This window comes from Podarcis raffonei, chromosome 1 (assembly GCF_027172205.1).
Source record: "Podarcis raffonei isolate rPodRaf1 chromosome 1, rPodRaf1.pri, whole genome shotgun sequence".
Lineage (NCBI taxonomy): Eukaryota > Metazoa > Chordata > Lepidosauria > Squamata > Lacertidae > Podarcis > Podarcis raffonei.
The window spans coordinates 16,046,565-16,064,260 of record NC_070602.1 but is presented as its reverse complement, the minus strand read 5'-3'; the positions used below and the strand labels follow the sequence as shown (position 1 = coordinate 16,064,260).

Genomic DNA, 17,696 nt, shown 5'->3' with positions numbered 1-17,696 from the left:
AAGAGGCCCTGAAAATCTGGCAAACAAGTGAACTAGTGAGCGAAATAACCATGGCTGCTGGGTATTGAACCTTTGCTAGGGGAAGAGGCCATGTTGCTGTGTGTTCTTGCTAGTGTGATTACTACTGCTGTCGCTTAATGGTATCTTTTTAGGTGACTGCAGTACCCCAGCAAAATCAGGGAGAGGTACCTGAGCCACAGGATATGAAAGTGGCAGAAGTGCTGTTTGACGCTGCTGATGCCAACGCGATTGAAGAAGTAAACCTTGCTTATGAGAACGTTAAAGAAGTTGATGGCTTGGATGTTTCCAAAGAAGGCACAGAGGCCTGGGAAGCTGCAATGAAACGTTATGATGAAAGAATCGATAGAGTTGAGACCCGCATTACTGCTCGCCTAAGAGACCAGCTGGGCACAGCAAAGAATGCCAATGAAATGTTCAGGATCTTCTCCAGGTTCAATGCTCTGTTTGTCAGGCCCCACATCAGAGGTGCCATCCGTGAATACCAAACACAGCTGATTCAGCGTGTGAAAGATGACATAGAGTCGCTTCATGACAAATTCAAAGTGCAGTACCCACAGAGTCAGGCTTGCAAAATGAGTCATGTTAGAGACTTGCCTCCAGTATCGGGGTCTATAATCTGGGCGAAACAGATTGACAGGCAGCTGACAGCCTACATGAAGCGTGTTGAAGATGTCCTTGGGAAGGGTTGGGAGAACCACGTAGAGGGCCAAAAACTGAAGCAGGACGGAGACAGCTTCCGTATGAAGCTCAACACCCAAGAAATATTTGATGATTGGGCCAGGAAGGTTCAGCAGCGTAACCTTGGTGTCTCGGGCCGCATTTTCACCATTGAAAGTACTCGTGTTCGAGGCCGAACAGGGAATGTCCTCAAACTGAAGGTCAACTTCCTCCCAGAAATAATCACCCTGTCGAAAGAAGTCCGCAACCTTAAGTGGCTAGGGTTCCGGGTTCCTCTCGCGATAGTCAACAAAGCTCACCAAGCAAATCAGCTCTATCCTTTTGCTATTTCTCTGATTGAAAGCGTCCGTACATACGAACGGACCTGTGAAAAGGTGGAAGAGAGGAACACCATTTCCCTCTTGGTTGCTGGACTGAAGAAGGAAGTGCAGGCTTTGATCGGGGAAGGAATTGCTCTAGTGTGGGAATCGTACAAACTAGACCCATATGTCCAACGGCTGGCAGAGACAGTCTTCAACTTCCAGGAAAAGGTGAATTTGCTTTGAAGTTTATTATTGGGATTTGGGGTTTTTGCAGTGCATGATTTATCAATAATTTATTGCTTCAATAAAGAAACCTTGGAGAAATTGCCCTTCAGCTGTTCAGTAGCCATAATGCCAACACTCTAAAACTGACCAGGAAAGCCTCATGCTACAATGGATTTTGATACAGCCTTTTATAAAATATTTCAGTCAACTAGAAGTAAGGCAGTATTGACTCTATATAACAGGTTATAGTATTTTTTGTCAAAACCTTATTAGTACAGTATTACATACCAGACAGGATGTCAGTCTAGTTAGTGAAATCAATACTTGAAAATGCAGTTTTTATTTGCATTGTATTCAAATACAGTGATCCTGAGAGTAAATAACAACATACCACTGCTAATATGCATGCACTTGTTTGTCTAAATTCTGAATCCACTGGGAGTAATGATTTATTAGACTTACATGTTGGAAAGGCAACTTAGACATTTGTTAATGGGTGGCTTTATAGAGAACAATCATTTTGCGTACTGAAACTGAGCTTTTAAGACTGTTTTCATTTCTGCCTTTTAGGTGGATGACTTGCTCATCATTGAAGAGAAAATAGACCTGGAAGTCAGATCCTTGGAAACTTGCATGTATGATCACAAAACCTTCTCCGAAATTTTAAACAGAGTTCAAAAAGCTGTGGATGATTTGAATCTTCATTCATATTCCAATTTACCCATCTGGGTTAATAAACTAGATATGGAGGTAAGCTTTGCAAGTGATTACCAGGACAATATAGCTATATTTCTTAATAAGTTTAATTTTAAAGTTATCTGGTTTGAACACTTGAGAGATTTTGAGTTAAAAGCCTGCTGGAAGTTAATGGTTTCCTAATATATCCCATTACGGGATGCAGAGTGCAACTGCAAGACTACAAATGTATTTGATACTAAAAGAATAGGCTCAGCAGTAATGCCCAGCATTCTTCTACATTATTGTTGCTGTTAATTAAATTTGTATACCACTCTTCATCCAAATATCTCCAGGCAGTTCACAGCCTTGCATGAAAGTATGTCGTCAGCTGGTGCCTAAAAGGTATAAGAGCCAATGACAGCTGTACAGGCAACTTCCCATTTACTTGTGTTCCAAGGCATACATGACCATCCACACACGCATCGCCGCAATCCCAGAAGTGGCAAAGGGGGGGGGGAACGGCCCTAAAATCATGAAAATGGTATCTAGCAATCCCACAAGCCTTTGAGGCCTGTGGAGAGTTGGGAGTTTGAGCAAGGAGGTTTGGAGGCAGCAGTTGTGGAGTTTGGTGCATTTTTTGTTTTAAAAAGGTTTCCAGAGGTTTAAAGGATGTTTGCAGGCTTGTTCCCAATATACACAATTTCAATTAAATGCATGGTGTCTTGGAACGTAGCCCCCGCATAAATTGGGAGGTGCCTATATTTCAGAGGAGAGGGAGCTCCATAACTGGGGTGCTGCCACTGAGAAAGCCCTGCTTTGCAGTACCACATAATGAACTGCTGACAGCTGAGGTACCACAGGGATTACCTCCTCTCCCACCCACCACAGATCTCAGTACATAGGTAGGGCTGTGTGGGAGCAGTCACTCACAGGTACAAAGGTCCCAAGCTGTATAGTCAGTCACACACTGCTCCAGTTAACCTAATTCAGCCAAGAAGGACAAGTGTCTAGAGGACATGTTGTCAGAGGGCTCTAAGTACCAGTCCATATCCTCAGGTCTCAAAGGGGCTAATAAGAAAGGATACTGATAAGAAAAATCTTTCCGTGGATGTTTAGTAGCATGTGCTAACTTCAGGTCTGCTGCGTTTCTTGCAGTACTTCAGTTTTGTTAATGCAATTGCTTCCTAGATCGAGAGAATACTGGGAGTTCGTCTGCAGGCTGGGCTGAGAGCATGGACTCAAGTACTACTTGGTCAAGCGGATGACAAAGCAGAAGTTGATATGGACACAGATGCTCCACAAGTCAGCCATAAGCCTGGGGGAGAGCCAAAGATCAAAGTACGTGGTGTCTTCACCTTGAATTGAATTGAATCCATGGGGTCTTGCAAGCTGGAAGTAATGCATGCAAAATCTCAAACTAGAAAAAATGTGTATTGAAATGATGCAGTATAACTTAAATCTCGTCCTGTGTTTGCACAATTCTGGTAAATCTGATGATCTTGCACAAAAGCTGGCATCCAAAGAATCCATAATTTTGCTGAATGAAGTTCCCAGCTCTTATGATCACAGAAAGAATGCTTATATGAGCATTTATTTAAAGGCTTTAAAGTTGCAGGGAACCGGGATGTCTTGAGTTCTTTCATACTAATCATTGGCCAGCCTCCGCCATCCTTTTCCATGTTCCTTGTCCTGTTCAATTCCCCGTGTCTTGTGGGGAGTAAATAGTTATTTGCTCTACTGTTACAGGATGTATTGCGTTCATCAGTCTTTGCAATAACTGTTACTGAATCAAATGACAAATATATGTACTGCTGAAGACACCATGCTTGGAAATAAATAAAAACATTTAAAAAAAAAGAATTTCAGAGACAAAGGGTACAGCTCTGTGTCAGGGAGCTTTCATTCTAAAATTTGACAATTTAAGAGATCATGGAGGAGAGGATATAGGATTAAGGGTTAAGCTAAAGGCTTTACAGGAGAGGTGGCTTTTTAGAGACTCTGAACAGAATACATAACTTCATCTAGTGCAGTTTATATTTGTGCTATAATTCACAGATACAAAAATAACTTTCCAACTTAATACCACAGTCAAATTTTGGGTAATGCCACCAGACTAATGATAGTTTAATGCATTTTGTTATTACTTCCTCCAGTAAACCAAAACTGAACATGTCTTTATATTCCTGTAGAATGTTGTGCATGAACTGCGGATAACCAACCAGGTAATCTACCTGAATCCACCCATTGAAGACTGCAGATACAAACTGTTCCAAGAACTGTTTGCTTGGAAGATGGTAATACTGTCGCTACCCAGAATCCAAAGTCAGAGATATCAGGTAAGAATAAAGAAATACTACTTTTGAATCTCAAGAATCTTGAGTAGATTTAACCTAAATCTTTTTTTTTAAAAAAAAATTATCAAAGCTCTCATTGCTTTTAAATCAAAATGTGGTACATCTTCTGTGTTGCGTTAGGTGGGTGTGCACTATGAATTATCAGAAGAGGAAAAATTCTACCGTAATGCCCTGACACGGATGCCAGATGGCCCTTCAGCACTTGAAGAGTCTTACTCTGCAGTCATGGGGATCGTAACAGAAGTTGAACAGTACGTGAAGGTAAGAGAACATGTTATGTTTCCTATTCCAGAGTTATTACGTAACATTATTCCACGTGACAGTGTCTTGATCAAGAATATGGAATGATGAGTTATTTAATATTTGTTTAAAGTGCGGTGTTTACAGTTTTCGTTACCAGTTCGTAAACCCAAGAATTGGATATATCTAAAAGCTTACAAATCCTTAAAATGAAAAATTTAGGTATTTCTTTTGTGTGTGCATGCTCGATCTGTAGGTTTGGCTCCAGTATCAATGTTTATGGGATATGCAAGCTGAGAATATCTACAACCGCCTTGGAGAAGACTTAAATAAGTGGCAAGCACTCTTGGTTCAGATAAGAAAAGCCAGAGGAACCTTTGACAATGCTGAAACCAGGAAGGAATTTGGGCCTGTTATCATCGACTATGGAAAGGTAAACACCCTGAAGGAAAATAGATCTGATAGTAGAGATATAGAATCATAGAATTGTGGAGTTGGAAGGAAGCCCAGGGATCATCTAGTCCAGCCCCCTGCGATGCGGGGAAAATGTAGTAGATCTCTCCTGCATTAATTTTCATTAAATGGTATCAAAGAACAGACCACAAGTAGGAGGGGTGGGGGAATGAGTAACAACAGTAAATAAACTTAGTTGGTCTCTAAGGTAGTACTGGACAATTTTTTAATTTATTTCTACAGTATATAAGAAACACAAGTTTGCAAATTATAAGATAGATGGCATAGAGTAAAATTACCACTGTTTTAATTGTATAGGTGCAATCGAAGGTGAACTTGAAGTATGATTCCTGGCATAAGGAAGTGCTCAGCAAATTTGGTCAAATGCTGGGCCAAAACATGACAGAATTCCATTCTCAAATTTCCAAGGTAAGTTTGCCAAAATTCATCCCACTGAAAATACCTAAGCAAATTTTTTTGCCAAAGTGCCCCTAACCATAGATAGCAACACTTGCTTCTCTTCTCTCAATATGGGATGAAAGAGATTGTTCCATGTCAAAGCTTTCTTTCTTTTGTAATCTTAGAGGGGGAAAAACCCATGCGTAATAGTGGGATGTCTGAAGAATTGTGAGTGCCTGTACTATGCTTGTATTAAACTAATTGAGTGTGATTGGCACCTCCATAGAGGCTTTCCTTGTCTTTTGAACAGGGCATCTAAAACTTACTCCCTTTCCTTTATGAGAGCATTTTTTAAAATTTCCTTTTTCCCATTTCTTAGTCACGGCAAGAGCTGGAGCAGCACTCAGTGGACACAGCTAGCACATCTGATGCTGTGACATTCATCACATACGTGCAGTCACTGAAACGCAAAATCAAACAATTTGAGAAACAAGTTGAGGTAAGCTTTCTACAACACATTTCTGCAATCAGTTTCAATGGAAAAAGCTTCATAATAGAGATAGGATCAGAAGATATGTGATCAAAGCCTGTTCCAAATAAAACATTGCTGTGCATATCTCCTATTCGGGTAATGTGTCAAAATAAAATACCCTTTAAATAAAAAACCCTACATAGTGGCAAGTCTCAGTTTAACAGTAGCATCTGAACTTGACACTTTTTGTGAGAATCATAACTTATTTTTTGGTGCCTGTAGCTCTACCGTAATGGCCAGCGCTTGCTTGAGAAGCAGAGATTCCAATTTCCTTCATCCTGGTTGTACATTGATAACATTGAAGGAGAATGGGGTGCTTTCAATGACATCATGCGTCGAAAGGATTCTGCCATTCAGCAGCAAGTAGCAAACCTGCAGATGAAAATCGTTCAGGAAGATCGAGCTGTGGAGACTCGTACAGTTGACTTACTGACAGACTGGGAGAAAACAAAGCCTGTAACCGTAAGTTGTCTTCAGTGCTCTGGCATTTTGAGCCTTGAGTCATCATTACTTTTAAACCTAAATCTCCTTTAGCCAAAACATGCATCTAGTGGTGCACTTAGCACTTAACAGCATGATCACCATACAGATATCCTGCCTTAAGTCAGGCTGAGACCCACCAATTGAAGACCAATGATCTAAATTATGTGTCCGTTAAGAATGTTTGTAATTGTGCCTAGCTGTCTCATTCACTAACAAACCCCAATGATACTTGGGACTAACCGACTCAACACAACCTTGAGAACTGGAATTTGGTGCTTTTATATTCCTTTACATCCAACTTAATGGGAAGTCTGAAAATGGGGTGCTTGTACTTCTCTTCTGCAAAACTGGGATATGCTATATTTCAAATAGCTTATGGTCATCATACACCATCTATAAAAGTGAAATTTGGTACACGTAGTCAAAAGTTCCACCTTACATAACAGTGAACTCCACTATGCCTAGTCTAATAATAGTATTTCACTTCTTTCTTCAGGGCAACCTGCGCCCGGAGGAAGCTCTCCAAGCCCTTACCATCTACGAAGGAAAGTTTGGGAGGCTGAAGGATGACCGTGAGAAATGTGCAAAGGCCAAGGAAGCACTAGAACTCACAGATACAGGACTTCTCAGTGGTAGCGAAGAACGTGTTCAGGTATGAAAATCTAGTAGCCGGGCGTATAAATTTCAGCAGCTGTATTCCGCAGAAAGGTCTTTCCAGCTACGCTGATCAAAACCTACAAGAATTGTCATATCCTGCTTTCCCCCCTCTAAAATTACTGATGTTTCGAAGCTTCTCTTGTCTCGTAGGTTGCTTTAGAAGAGCTCCAAGACCTTAAAGGAGTCTGGTCTGAGCTTTCCAAGGTCTGGGAACAGATTGATCAAATGAAGGAGCAACCCTGGGTTTCAGTACAGCCTCGCAAGGTACTTCAGCTGTGTATATGTAAAGAATTTGAGGACCATAGCAAGAGAAATTGCAAATCTATCCTCTTCAAACACTGTAAAACAGAAGCTAAAAATGTTCTGCCATATAGTCAGTGTTGACATGGTTTGGCACATATTTGATAGCACTGATTAAACCTACGGCCCAGGGACCTCAATCCTGTCCCAGAGCACCCTGACCATCTCTACACATCTATGAACTCACTTGGGCATAGGAAGCTAACCTGTCAGTAAGGCAGAGAGACCACCCTACCAATGGCTACCACTGCAGGCTTCAACATCGGCTTCTTTACCTTTCTATTTAAATTAGCAGTGCAGCTCGTCGGCATTTGTAATCAAGGGGGAAGAATTTGGGATGCAGAGAAGGATGGTGAGGATGTTGGATGACAGGGAGATTTAGGTTTGTAAGATGGGTGGGGGTATCTGCTATGACATTTGGAAGTCTTTGGAGGACTTTGGGGAGCTGCAGAGGGATACTCAGCAAAGGAGAAGCTGAAATTATGTTGCAAAACACCCTGACATCTATGGATAAAGGGTGGTATACAAATTTGATTAATAATAATAAAAAAATGGGGGCATGGTGGTACTGGTATGGAATTTGGGCAGGCAAGATGCATGAAAGTAGCACATTGGGACCAGGTGGCAAAGGATATTTTAGAAGAACGCGTAGAATGAGTTTGTGAGGCTAGTCTTTTTTAGGGAGTCTTTGGGTGACTTGATAAAGAGCATAAAGAACAGCTTATGGGTAGGCATGCAGATGGGCTCTTGCCTTGTCAGAAAGGAGAACAAGATAATAACTTGGTCAGTGTTCCTGGCAAACAGGACTACTTGGGTGAGCCGTCCGTTAATAAAGATGAGAAATGGGTAATACTTAGCAATTTGCACAGTCTGTTAACTTGTTAAAAGTTGCTCCCCATCTTCCTTATAGCTTCGGCAAAGTCTAGATGGCTTACTCAACCAGCTGAAAAATTTCCCTGCTCGCTTACGGCAATATGCATCCTATGAATACGTGCAGAGGCTCCTGAAAGGTTACATGAAGGTAAGCTTGCCTATGAAAGACCTCTGGATAGAACATGGTGCTGATGCCTAAGAAGACAAGTTTACACCTTTCCTTCATTTCCAACCCCCTCAGATAAACATGTTGGTGATAGAGTTGAAGTCGGAGGCTCTTAAAGATCGTCATTGGAAGCAACTGATGAAGAGGCTGCACGTGAATTGGGTGGTTTCCGAACTAACCCTGGGGCAGATCTGGGATGTTGATTTGCAGAAGAATGAACTGATTGTGAAAGATGTGCTACTTGTAGCACAGGGAGAGATGGCACTGGAAGAATTCTTGAAGCAGGTAGCTATTGGCTTTTAATAAATACTTTTGCTCGTTCGAAAACTTTAAATCTGTATTTCCAGTAAAGTTCCCTTAAACAAAACCATTGGCACTGAAGGAAGACAAGTCCTGATGCAATGGTTGCTACTTATTTCTGACCCTGCATGCTGAGAGAGTAAAGGGAAGGTGGCAGGAAGGCTTGCTGGAAAAGGCTAAGAGGCTTCCTTCAAGGAACACAGCCTTCTGCACTCAGGAGTGCTGGGGCGTTTTCTTCCTGAAGAGGAAGCAGCAACTTACTGGCAATATTCTGTTCTTCCCAAGGAAGTCCAGTTTTTTAGAGGACAGTTGGTTAAACCTATGTCAGGCTGCAGGGTGTATTTCAAAAAGTTTTGTTCTTAGAAGCTGCTGTTGATTTTAATCATCTACGTATTGAATATTTTTGATCGATAGTGTTAACGTTTTATATTTTTGTAAACTGCTTGTCTCTATCAAGCAGTATATACATTTTATTAGATAAAGAAACAGCTAATTACTCTAGAATGAAATAATGATAGAATCAAAAGTGGAACCATTTGAACATCTGGCCACATTTATAAGACAAAGGTCTTGCTTCCTGATGATCGCTTGTTACATAGATGTCCTCTGGCTCTTCATCATTTGTTGGGCTATTTTTAAAGAAAAGCAGCCTTGGCCTGCCTGATTTTTTACCTTTAACCCTAAACTTCACTGTACATTGTTTTCTGTAAAGATACGAGAAGTGTGGAACACCTATGAGCTGGATTTGGTTAACTACCAGAACAAATGTCGTTTGATTCGTGGTTGGGATGACCTTTTCAACAAAGTCAAAGAGCACATCAACAGTGTCTCTGCAATGAAGCTATCGCCATACTACAAGGTAGAACCCAGAATGTATCTTTTGCTCTTTGCATTTCTGTCTCTTAACGTGTTCAGGAATGTTAATGCATATGCTTCAGTTTGCACCCTTTTGTATAGCTATGACTAACTAGCAAGCACTGAATACAATTATATGAGCTCCCTTACAATCCAGCCTGTTTTCTGAGATCACCTTGGTCCTAATTTCCCTAGAATTGCATTTAGTTGGCACTGGGCAGAGGGTGTTTTCTGAGTCTCATGCCCAGGTTTTTGAACCCTCTCCCAAGAGAGGCTCATCTCAGCCATTCTTAAATGCCCTTATGCTGGGTTGTTTTAAAACCTTTCATTTTAGGAAGGCTTTTGAGCCATAAGTGTTTTTTGAGAGTTTACTGATCAGTTTGTTTTTCTGGTTTTTTATTATGCTGGTCTTAGTGTACTTTTTGATTGTGCAATTTTTACATTTATTGTTAGACACTTTAAGCCCTTATTGAGGAAAGGGTGGTTATAAATTTTCTTTAATATAGATATAGTTGCATTGTACTTTATTTACAATAAATGTATAACTCAGTTACATAAATTAAAGCCACTTATTGATCTGTAGGTGTTTGAAGAAGATGCCCTAAGCTGGGAAGACAAACTGAATCGTATCATGGCACTTTTTGATGTCTGGATAGATGTCCAGAGGCGCTGGGTTTACCTGGAAGGTATCTTCACTGGGAGCGCTGATATCAAGCACCTGTTGCCTGTTGAAACACAGAGATTCCAAAGGTAATGTTTTGTTCTTGGAGATAAATGTGAATGCAGGAATCTCTGTAACTTCTTATTTCACCCAGGAGGCTTTCATGTATAAGTGTGTCCCTCCTTGGGGACATTGACTGTTGGTGGTTCTGTTTTGTTTCAATGCTCTCTCTTCTTGACTTCACAGCATCAGTACAGAGTTTCTGGCTCTCATGAAAAAGGTGTCCAAATCTCCCCTGGTCATGGATGTTCTGAATATTCAGGGTGTACAGAGATCACTGGAAAGATTAGCAGACTTGCTTGGGAAGATCCAGAAAGCTTTGGGAGAGTACCTGGAAAGAGAGAGAGCTTCTTTCCCTCGGTAAAGAATTGATATTTCACTGCATTAGTTTTGTTCTATAAGCAAACTTTGGCATTAATACATTATCCCCCAGGTTTTATGTTACCTTATCATCCCCATGTTCTAATCTTGTGTTTGACCAAAAAATTAAACCACCTGTGCAGATTTTGGCTTGGAAATAATTTGGATTGGGGACAAACTTTTAAAAGAGAGTGAACATTGGCATTAAGATATAGCTAGAGTTACGTAAATGCCTGCAGTGAAGAGCTATACTTTATTCAATTTCTGTACCACCCTTCATATGAAGATCACAGGGCAGTTTACAATTTAAAAACACAAAAATATATACCGTAATAACTAACAAAAACAATACCCCCCCAGTGTTACTATTTATTAAATTTCATTTGGGAGTCTTGGATTGAGAAGTTTTGTGACTTGACACAATACTGTATAGTAACTGGATTCAGTAATTTGCGGTCTGGGCTTCCCATGTTTTCTTAGACCGAAACTAATTACCTACCTACTAACGGCAAATGTCAATATGTAAATACAATAAACAATGCTGTCAGCTTTATTATTTTGTGTTCGAATGACTTCAACCTGGCTCTTCAACCCAGAAGAGCGGCTTACAAACATCAGTAGTAAGATGGGGCCCTGGTCTTAGGCCTACAACCTAAATGTGTGACCCCCCAAAAATACTGGGAGGGAGGCAGGAAAAAAGTAAACTCGGGCACTAGTTCTCCACAGTCAGAGGCAGTAATGCTTCAGGATGCCAGTCGCTGGAAACCACAAGAGGGAAGAGTGCTCTTGTGCTCAGGTTCTGCTTGAGGGTTTCCCATAGACAGCTGGGTGTCCACTGAGAGCAGGATGCTGGACTAGATGGACCATTGGCCTGATCCTCTTCTGTTAGTCAACAAAGGTGTTTGATCAACTGGAATGGAAAGAGTTGAAGGGGTTGGAGGAGCAAAAGGTTGCTGGTTTCAGCTGAGCTGGTGAAGTGGCCCCTTCACCCTTCCTCTGCTGCATCCCGATGGAGTGGGAGCTCTCAGGTAACAGTTGTGGGAGGGAGAAGCCTGATAGAGCTGGCTTCTCAGCATAGCTGATGGCTGCCCTGTTTCCCTTCACTCCCTCTACGGCAGCCTAATGGAACAGCTCCCGTCAGCTGACAAATGTAATCTTCTGTTGCTTCACTTGACAGTCCACATAGAAAAATCCTGGGTTTGTTGAGGGTACTAGATGCTTGTCACTTTGCATTTCACTGTATCCCTTTTTGTCCATTAAAATGGCAAGCTTTCTTTTTTTTAGGTTCTACTTTGTTGGTGATGAAGACTTGCTCGAAATCATAGGGAACAGCAAGAACGTAGCTAAACTGCAGAAGCACTTCAAGAAGATGTTTGCTGGAGTGTCGAGCATCATCCTTAACGAGGACAGCTCCATTGTTCTGGGAATATCTTCACGCGAGGGAGAGGAGGTACAGTGAAGGGATAACTCACTCTTTAAAACAGGTGGGGAACCTCCGAACAACCAGGCCATCAGGAGCAAGCTACGCCCTTCCCTACACTTGACAACAGGTGAAGGGTATGTAAAGGCAGGGCTTGGCAGAATCCGCAATTGGTTTACCAAGCGCCCAAGCATCAGCTGGTTGTCAGGCGCTTGGGAAGTGCTGTTCAAGGAGCTCTGCAACTTCCTTTGGAAAGAAAAAAAGGCTCTGTTCTTACAAGTATTTATTTTTTACAGAGGTCAGCAGGTTTGGCGTTACTGCATATCAGCTGATAGGTGGTATCTCCAACCCCTTTGAATCAGCTGTGTGTTCAAGTGTCCCGTTGGAAGCTTGGTCACACAACCAATCCCTGCAGAAAGAAGGTTTAAAACAAGTTACTTCTTGTCAGCTGAATTCCAAGCCTCTGGTGCTTCAAAGCACACACAGGGCTATTTGCAAGCTCTGCACGTCGCTGTGAAGTCCTCACATGTTGCAGATCTTCTGTCTCCCGGCGATGAATTTGACAAATGTGCAGACTGTTACATCCCACCAGCTAGAAAGATTCCCCATCCTAGCTTTTATGAAAAGAAAAACACACTTAAACTTGAAATTTTTCCATCAGGTGCTGTTCAAAACTCCCGTTTCAATCACGGAGCATCCCAAGATCAACGAGTGGCTCACCCTTGTTGAGAAAGAAATGAGAGTCACACTTGCCAAGCTGCTTGCCGAGTCTGTCACGGAAGTCGAAATCTTTGGCAAAGCAACCTCTATTGATCCAGCTACCTACATCTCCTGGATTGACAAATACCAGGTATAGGTTTGTTCTCTTCAGCCTTCAGAAAATACATTGTGCTTTGTGGGGAAGGAAAGGGAAACATCTGGCAAGAGCCAATGCCTATTTTTGTTTCATGCTCTAGGCCCAGCTTGTTGTCCTGTCAGCCCAGATTGCCTGGTCAGAAAATGTGGAGTCTGCTTTAAGTGGCATGGGCGGTGGCGGTGACAGCAGCCCTCTGCAGTCTGTGCTGACCAATGTTGAGGTCACCCTGAATGTGCTTGCAGACTCTGTGCTGATGGAGCAGCCACCTCTCCGCAGAAGGAAGTTGGAACACCTGGTAAGCCGCAGCCATCTCCTCCCATCTCCAATTGCTTTTAAACATGATGATGTTTCATGAAATAGTTGTTTTGATACTTTGCATTCTGAATTTCACCTTTTCTTTTTTCAAAAGATCACTGAGCTGGTCCACCAAAGGGATGTCACGCGATCCCTGATTAAAAGCAGAATTGACAACTCCAAATCCTTTGATTGGCTGAGCCAGATGAGGTTCTACTTTGACCCTAAACAGACAGACGTGTTGCAGCAACTGTCCATCCAGATGGCCAATGCCAAGTTCAACTATGGCTTTGAATACCTTGGCGTTCAGGATAAACTGGTGCAGACTCCTCTTACTGACCGATGCTACCTGACAATGACCCAAGCTTTGGAAGCCAGGCTGGGAGGTTCTCCATTTGGTAGGTTACTTTTTTCTGTATGCCCATTTCTCAAAAACGTTCTTAACGTAGGAAACAAAAAAATAGTGTGTTCAGGTAGCAAAGCGATTTTAATAGCTGCACAGATAATTTAGTCTTAACTAAAAGGATCTTGGGGTTTGCTTTGAGACATATAATACAGCAGTGTTGCTGAAACTAAACACATCTACTTAATTACTGGATAGAAGATCCCCTGCGAGTCTTATGTACAATGCCTTAGGGTTCTAGTTTGGTATCGAGCTGGAATTTGTGAGGGTTATAAGAAAATTGTATGGCTATAAAGTGGTAACAAGTGTTGGGCATGGCTGTTATTTGGAAGTGATGGTTAAGATGACAAGAAACATGCCTCTTTTTTATTTAATGGACAGGGCCTGCTGGAACCGGTAAAACAGAATCCGTTAAGGCTCTCGGTCACCAGCTTGGACGCTTTGTTCTCGTGTTCAACTGTGACGAAACATTTGACTTCCAGGTATGGTGGTTTCAACTATCATTATGCTACCTTGGAATACTGATCATAAATCCTGCAAGTTTCAAGTGTCTGTGTCTACCGTAGAGGGAAGCTATAGCTGGTTTCATTGGGCAGCCCTGTATTCTGAAGCAAGAGAAGGAGCACTTCCATGATTCTGTGTCTGTACAAAAGATTGGTACCATATAGGATGCCCTGCCCAATAATAGCAATTTCTGCCTCTCTAAAACTTAAGGGAAAATCCAGCCCCGTTTTACCCGTCTACTATTCTGCCATATAATACTCCACAACTTCTCAGTGTTCATTAACCTTCCCCATCCTTTTTTCAGGCAATGGGACGCATCTTTGTGGGTCTTTGCCAAGTGGGCGCATGGGGCTGCTTTGACGAATTCAACAGGCTTGAGGAGCGAATGCTTTCTGCCGTTTCCCAGCAGGTCCAGTGCATCCAAGAAGCCTTGCGAGAGCACTCAAATCCAAACTTGGAGAAAAGTATGTTTGATGCACATGCCCTGCAGCTAATTATTCATGTGTGGTATCTAACAGGATACAACTCCTGCAACAAACTCTGGGGGGGCCCGACCAATTAACATCTCTCTTAAAACTGGGCATTATAAACATGGGTTCTACCGCTGTGCTATATTTTTGCTAGTCCGTTGTCACAGTGGCAACAGCCTGCACAAGCTGAGGGTGAGACAAGCACTAGAGTCAGGCAGGCATGTGAGTGGGGATGGGGCAGAGGGGTGAGCTGGGCTTAGGGAAGTGGGGCAGGTCAGCTGAGAGAGGTGGGGTGGTGGGCTGAGTGAGAGGGGTGGCGCAGGTGAGCTGCAAAGCTTTGATGAGTAAGGGGGTGAGCTATGGGGAGCAGGTGCGTGGACAAAGAGTAGGGGGGAAAGAGGGGACTTTGGAGAGAAGGGAGGAGGAGAAGGGTGCTTGGAGACCTAAGCAAGCAAGAGTCATCCATCAGCCCCTGGTATTTCAATATAAGTGGCTTTTATTGTGAGAAGGTATGGAATCCACAAAGAACAGAAGTCTGAGTAATTCATGCTTCCCTGTCTTCCCCAAAACCCTAGGGTGGTTTATGTTTCTGTGCCACTTCTCTAAGAATTCCTTACCTCTTTGGGCTTTGGAAGTCTAATTGCTAGCCTTGCTGACTTCCTTTCATGTGCGCGTGCATACGCAAGTTGATTTGGTTAAGAAAAGCAAACTGAACGACCAATGCTTGCTTCCAGCTTCCACCACCATTACCTGTGAGTTGCTGAACAAACAAGTGAAAGTGAGCGCAGACATGGCAATTTTCATCACAATGAACCCTGGCTATGCCGGTAGATCAAATCTCCCAGACAACTTGAAGAAACTGTTCCGGAGCTTGGCCATGACAAAACCTGACCGTCAGCTGATTGCCCAAGTCATGCTGTATTCCCAGGGATTTCGGACAGCAGAAGTGCTTGCCAACAAGATTGTCCCATTCTTCAAGTAAGTAACACTGCTAGTAGTAGAAGCACGTAGCATGATTTGTTCTTAGAGCTGTGTGAATTCAGCATTAACTGGCCCAACCTGGCACTGTTACATTTCTGAAACTTAATCGTCAGTTATTCTGATGCATCTGACTGTGCTTAGATCATTTCTCATGCAGCCGTAGTATAACTTGCAAAAGCATCCAACACCAAGCCAACTTCAGCATTAATCGGTTGGTGTCTTTGGCTCCTTAGGTTATGTGATGAGCAGCTCTCCTCTCAAAGCCATTATGACTTTGGCTTGAGAGCTCTGAAGAGCGTCCTGATCAGTGCTGGCAACGTGAAGAGAGAGAGGATTCAGAGAATAAAACGGGAGAAGGAGGAGCGTGGTGAAGTGGTTGATGAAGGAGAAATTGCTGAGAACTTGCCAGAACAAGAGGTATAGCCTGGGTTTGCATGTGATGGAACTAATGTAAAGTACAATTACATACGCAGAGGCTTGGAGACTATGGATGCACAAAAGGAGTGTGGTGCTAAATTGATTGTTTTCTTGCACCTTGTATTCAAGCCTATCCTGCCTCTTGCTGCTGTAGATGTTGCTTTAGCTGGCTACCAGTAGGCTTTGGTAGAAGGCATCTGAATTGGTGTCAGAAGTGCTGCTGTTCATCATGAGGGTGAACAAACTTCATGTCTTCTCCATAGTATAATATCTAAAAATCTAAATGAAAATTCAGTAATTGACATTGCACCATTCACAAAGCTATTATTTCTTTACATTTTATCTAGCATGTAGATCTTAAGTATTTGTGCTTCTATTTTGCATTTTTACAGGGACGCGGGTGGCACTGTGGGTAAAACCTCAGCGCCTAGGACTTGCCGATCACATGGTCGGCGGTTCGAATCCCCGCGGCGGGGTGCGCTCCCGTCGTTCGGTCCCAGCGCCTGCCAACCTAGCAGTTCGAAAGCACCTCCGGGTGCAAGTAGATAAATAGGGACCGCTTACCAGCGGGAAGGTAAACGGCGTTCCATGTGCTGCTCTGGTGCCGGTTCGCCGGAGCAGCTTCGTCACGCTGGCCACATGACCCGGAAGTGTCTGCGGACAGCGCTGGCTCCCGGCCTATAGAGTGAGATGAGCGCACAACCCTAGAGTCTGGCAAGACTGGCCCGAACGGGCAGGGGTACCTTTACCTTTACCTTTACTTTGCATTTTTATCTTGCGAACCACCCATTTTTGGATGAAGGGTGGTATATAAAGTTAATAACAATAATAATAATAATTAAAAAGTATTTCTGATGTAGGATCACAATTTTGATATTGTACCCAGAAGTATCACTTGAGTATTTTCATGATGCTTCTCACAAGAGTTAATAAGCAAGTCGGTTTTTTTGTTCTTCTGTGTAGATCCTGATCCAGAGTGTCTGTGAAACAATGGTACCCAAACTGGTTGCAGAAGACATCCCATTGCTTTTCAGTCTCTTGTCCGATGTGTTCCCTGGCATTCAGTATCACCGTGGAGAAATGACTGCCCTGAGGGAAGAGCTTAAGAAGGTCTGTCAGGAAATGTACCTGACGTACGGCGACGGGGAAGACATTGGCAGCATGTGGGTTGAAAAGGTAGGTTGCGTCAGCGCTCACTTGCCAACAAATAGCACAAAGTTATGTGAGATCTGGCCACAAACAGCCTTCTAGAAATCTAAGCAAGATAATTATATCTTCCTTGTATTTATGTGCTATCTTGCCTCCATCATGGAACCCAAGGTGGTATACATGTGGTTGCCAGGTGTCGCCCACCCAAGCACTGAGCAAACCCAGACTTGCTTAGCTTCAGCAAAGTGGTGGCCTTCCTTGTTTTTGGGCCATGACAGCTGGACCCACCCAAAGCATTCTACATTAAGATGTTCCTCATGCAACACTTTGACTTTTCTCCTTCTCCATAGGTTCTTCAGCTCTACCAAATTACCCAGATCAATCATGGTTTGATGATGGTGGGCCCATCTGGAAGTGGAAAGACCATGGCTTGGAGAGTTCTTCTGAAAGCACTGGAGAGGCTGGAGGGTGTGGAAGGTGTTGCCCACATCATCGATCCCAAAGCCATCAGCAAAGACCATCTCTATGGCACTCTCGATCCCAACACCAGAGAGTGGACAGATGGACTGTTCACGCATGTCTTGAGAAAGTGAGTGTGTGCTATA

At 42.8% G+C, this 17,696-nt stretch overlaps 1 protein-coding gene across 1 annotated transcript in view; it reads left to right on the top strand.

Moving 5' to 3' along the window:
* The window catches only part of DYNC1H1 (dynein cytoplasmic 1 heavy chain 1), a 58,779-nt gene that overhangs the window by 11,933 nt on the left and 29,150 nt on the right, over positions 1-17,696 (top strand). Inside the window, exons 8-33 of the mRNA XM_053372259.1 lie at positions 153-1,229; positions 1,797-1,976; positions 3,093-3,242; positions 4,094-4,240; positions 4,379-4,519; positions 4,755-4,931; positions 5,270-5,380; positions 5,730-5,849; positions 6,105-6,344; positions 6,862-7,017; positions 7,173-7,286; positions 8,233-8,343; positions 8,437-8,646; positions 9,374-9,520; positions 10,100-10,266; positions 10,424-10,597; positions 11,882-12,047; positions 12,679-12,867; positions 12,974-13,168; positions 13,283-13,565; positions 13,952-14,052; positions 14,379-14,538; positions 15,279-15,522; positions 15,759-15,942; positions 16,906-17,118; positions 17,442-17,680. Of these exons, the coding sequence (XP_053228234.1) occupies positions 153-1,229; positions 1,797-1,976; positions 3,093-3,242; positions 4,094-4,240; positions 4,379-4,519; positions 4,755-4,931; positions 5,270-5,380; positions 5,730-5,849; positions 6,105-6,344; positions 6,862-7,017; positions 7,173-7,286; positions 8,233-8,343; positions 8,437-8,646; positions 9,374-9,520; positions 10,100-10,266; positions 10,424-10,597; positions 11,882-12,047; positions 12,679-12,867; positions 12,974-13,168; positions 13,283-13,565; positions 13,952-14,052; positions 14,379-14,538; positions 15,279-15,522; positions 15,759-15,942; positions 16,906-17,118; positions 17,442-17,680 (5,396 nt within the window). The remainder of the gene's footprint in view (positions 1-152; positions 1,230-1,796; positions 1,977-3,092; positions 3,243-4,093; positions 4,241-4,378; positions 4,520-4,754; positions 4,932-5,269; positions 5,381-5,729; positions 5,850-6,104; positions 6,345-6,861; positions 7,018-7,172; positions 7,287-8,232; positions 8,344-8,436; positions 8,647-9,373; positions 9,521-10,099; positions 10,267-10,423; positions 10,598-11,881; positions 12,048-12,678; positions 12,868-12,973; positions 13,169-13,282; positions 13,566-13,951; positions 14,053-14,378; positions 14,539-15,278; positions 15,523-15,758; positions 15,943-16,905; positions 17,119-17,441; positions 17,681-17,696) is intronic.